General features: G+C 53.3%; 1 protein-coding gene across 1 annotated transcript; it reads right to left on the bottom strand.

The window, feature by feature from the left end:
• Positions 1 to 253: 253 nt before the first annotated feature.
• Positions 254 to 2,025, bottom strand: LOC122210176 (zymogen granule membrane protein 16-like). Its single transcript, XM_042922695.1, has 3 exons — positions 1,895 to 2,025; positions 1,579 to 1,711; positions 254 to 910 (listed from the first exon to the last, which is right to left on the bottom strand). The coding sequence occupies exons 1-3, from the start codon at positions 1,989 to 1,991 to the stop codon at positions 595 to 597; spliced, it is 546 nt and encodes a 181-aa protein (XP_042778629.1). The 5' UTR covers positions 1,992 to 2,025; the 3' UTR covers positions 254 to 594.
• Between the last annotated feature and the right edge of the window lie 929 nt (positions 2,026 to 2,954).

The raw sequence follows: 2,954 nt of genomic DNA, 5'->3' as shown, positions 1-2,954 counted from the left end.
TGGAGTAAGAGACAGATTTCTTGACACAAACGTGGGCCAAGCTTCGGGAGTCAGGTGGATTCTGAGAAAGCATGAAAGAAAATGGCCCAGGCCACTCAGAGACAGCAAGTGGGTTAATGCCAAGAGAGCCAGGTGACAGCCTTTTGGTGGGGAGACACTATCTCAAGGGAGACATGGTCTAGAGAGTTGGACATCTGGGGTTTGGGCAGTAAGCTAGGCCGCACTCTCAGGCTTGGAGCCCCAGTTTGGATAAACTAGTGTCAGGAGCCATCCTTGAAAAAAAAGAGTTGGAGCAAGACAGAATCTTTCCTCTTCTCAATAAACTATGAAGAAAAGCCCAAGACATTACACCTCTCTCTCTCTCTCTCTCCCTCCCACTCTTCACCAGAGAGACATCCAACAGATAGCCAGAAAGGAGATTCACACATCCACAGCCAGAGTCAGGAGGCGGGTCTCAGCTGCACACACCCACATACACTCCAGCGTCAGCTATGTCCTTTTAATATTATTTTTATTGAACCCTGTAGGTGGAGTTGGTGGTAAGGTAGTTCTCACAGCCCCACTGCAGTGCCCGGCCCAGGGCAAGGCTGCGGTTCAGCAACTGCCACAATCGCTGGGATAGACGTCCCAGTGCAGGCCGATGGCATTGATGAGGGCACTAGATCGGCCACTGATGAAGCGTAGCACGGTGTTGGGGTACAAGGGGGCAGCATTGAAACTCGTGCCTGTGTCTTTCCCAAAAGGCAGGTACCGGCCCTTGTCAGTCACGAAGACGAGCTTCCTCAGGTAGTACTTGTACTTGCCAGACACCTGGATCACTGACTCCCCGGGGTGCAGGAAAATCTCCTCCAGGTCTCCCTGGGTGCCACCCACATAGTCGCTCCACACCTTGCCATAGCGCACCTGGAGGCTGGGGGGGGGGTGGTGAGGGAGGGAAGACTGAGCAGGGTGATTGGAATTGAGGACCTCTTGGCCTACAAGCCGAGAGACCTGCAAACTGGTGGCAGAGATGACAGGTCCCCTGCCAGTCCCAAGGTGTGTGAGGGATGAGGGAGCCCTTGAGGTCCTACTGGGAAATTCAACTCCTTTTGCCGACAGGCTCAGAGAGGAAAAGTAGCTTGGCTGGAGCCCCCCGGCCAGTGGTAGAGCTTCAGTTTGAAATCTAGGTTCCCGCTGTGCCCCCAACCCCTACGTGAAAGAAGCAGACGGGCCTTTCTGGATGGCTTTCATGAGGGAAGAGACTCTGCTGCCCCAGGATCAGAAGGATACATGTTTTGGGGAGAGGCGTCAGCCAAGATGGAGGATGCCCAAGGGGACCTACACCTCAGGTGGGGCCAAGGTAGCCAGCTTCCCAGCTCCTCAGCGGCTGTACTACAGATTTGTCCGAGACGTGCACACTGGGGGCTGTAGGGCTATAGCAGCACCAGCCTCAGACCCCAGCTTCCTGATACCTTTCACATCCCAAGTTATCCCTGGGACTTGTTGACTGAAACAGATGTGACCCAAAGTGACTGAGAACTTTCCAGTGTGGTAAGATCGGAGATGATCCCCAAACCACAGACACACAAAGAATCTTACCCTACGATGTAGTATCTGTTGACCCGGATACGGATGGCAGTGATGGGACCCTCCAACTGGTAACCAGAATGGGAGAATCGCTCGCCTCCACCGCCTCCATACTCTCCATTGTAGGAGGAGGACCTAGCCTGAACTGGAGGGGACAGTAGGCGTCAGAAGGAGAGATCTCAAGAGCTCCAGTCCCTCCTCACCACTCCTACACCTCCCACAACTCGACGTCCACCACCCCAAGCCAGCCCCTGTGAGCCTGGCCACTGGCAGAGCAGGAAGCTGTCTTCCCATGACGCTAATACTGGGCTCCTGGCCTCTCACTTACTGGCATTGGCCGAGGCTGATGCGCAGACAAGGGCAAGAAGAGCAATGGTCAACATTCTGGGGCTGGAGGGGAAAGAAAGGAGAACGTCAAGGTTCATTCACTCTGTTTCCTTTGGACTTCATTTACCCATGCTTCCCTGGGTTAGACCTCCAACTGAGACTTGGCCCTCTTTGTCCCTCAACTCAGACCTAACTGACCCAGTCTTGGGCTCAGAAAGGATTGCCCCTAGTCTCTAGTCCTGCTCCTGGCAGGTACGGTGTCCTTAACCCCTCTGTCGTCCCTGGTCTCGAGGTAGCCGACCCCCTTGTTCCATCCTGAGTCAGAAGATCAATCCTAAGCCTCTGTCTGGACCAACCCATGTAAGTCCTGGTCCCTCCTGGCACAAAGCAGGAAAAGAGTTTCAAAGAAGTGGAAGCCATCTCCAAACCATAGAGATGGTTGAGTTTACCAAACCAGGATTCTGAGCAAAACCTAACTGCAACCTGCCTGTGATACACGGGCCCGGCTTGGGGGATCTCCGGGACAGAGTTCAAATTCCTAGCTTCAGCCAGGTCTCAAATCAGAAGGAAAGGAGCATTTTAGGGGTGCGTCTTTGTGTACCCAGGCAGTGAGGGTGATTATCGATGAGACTGCCAATACCAGAATCGGAACAGTTGAGAAACTGCACAACGAGTTTGGACCACAGCTCAAGATATCAGATTCCAGATGCCTGGTCTATTTGTCATAATTCTTTCTCCACTAACACAAATCTGGCTGTATTGATACCCCGAGCATCCCAGGTATCTCCAGTCTTTCTTCTGAGACCCAGATATCTTTGTACCTCCCTCAGATGCCCCAGGTACCTGCCACACAGGTCTCCCCTGCCACTCACTCCAGGCAGTCCAGCTCTGCTTGAATTCCCCCTAACTCAAATCTAGCCAATACTTTCACCCCTTAGCTCAGCCCTCTGTCACCCCTCACCTGGAAGTTCCAGGTGCAAAGTAACCCCCCTGAGACTTCCAGATCTTTTATATCAGGTTCAAGCCCTCCCCCTGCTCTTTATCGTGTGAACTTCACCTCC

Source organism: Panthera leo, chromosome E3 (genome assembly GCF_018350215.1).
Source record: "Panthera leo isolate Ple1 chromosome E3, P.leo_Ple1_pat1.1, whole genome shotgun sequence".
In the NCBI taxonomy this organism is placed as follows: Eukaryota; Metazoa; Chordata; class Mammalia; order Carnivora; family Felidae; genus Panthera; species Panthera leo.
Note: the sequence above shows the minus strand (reverse complement) of the source record. Positions and strands in the feature narration are given on the sequence as shown.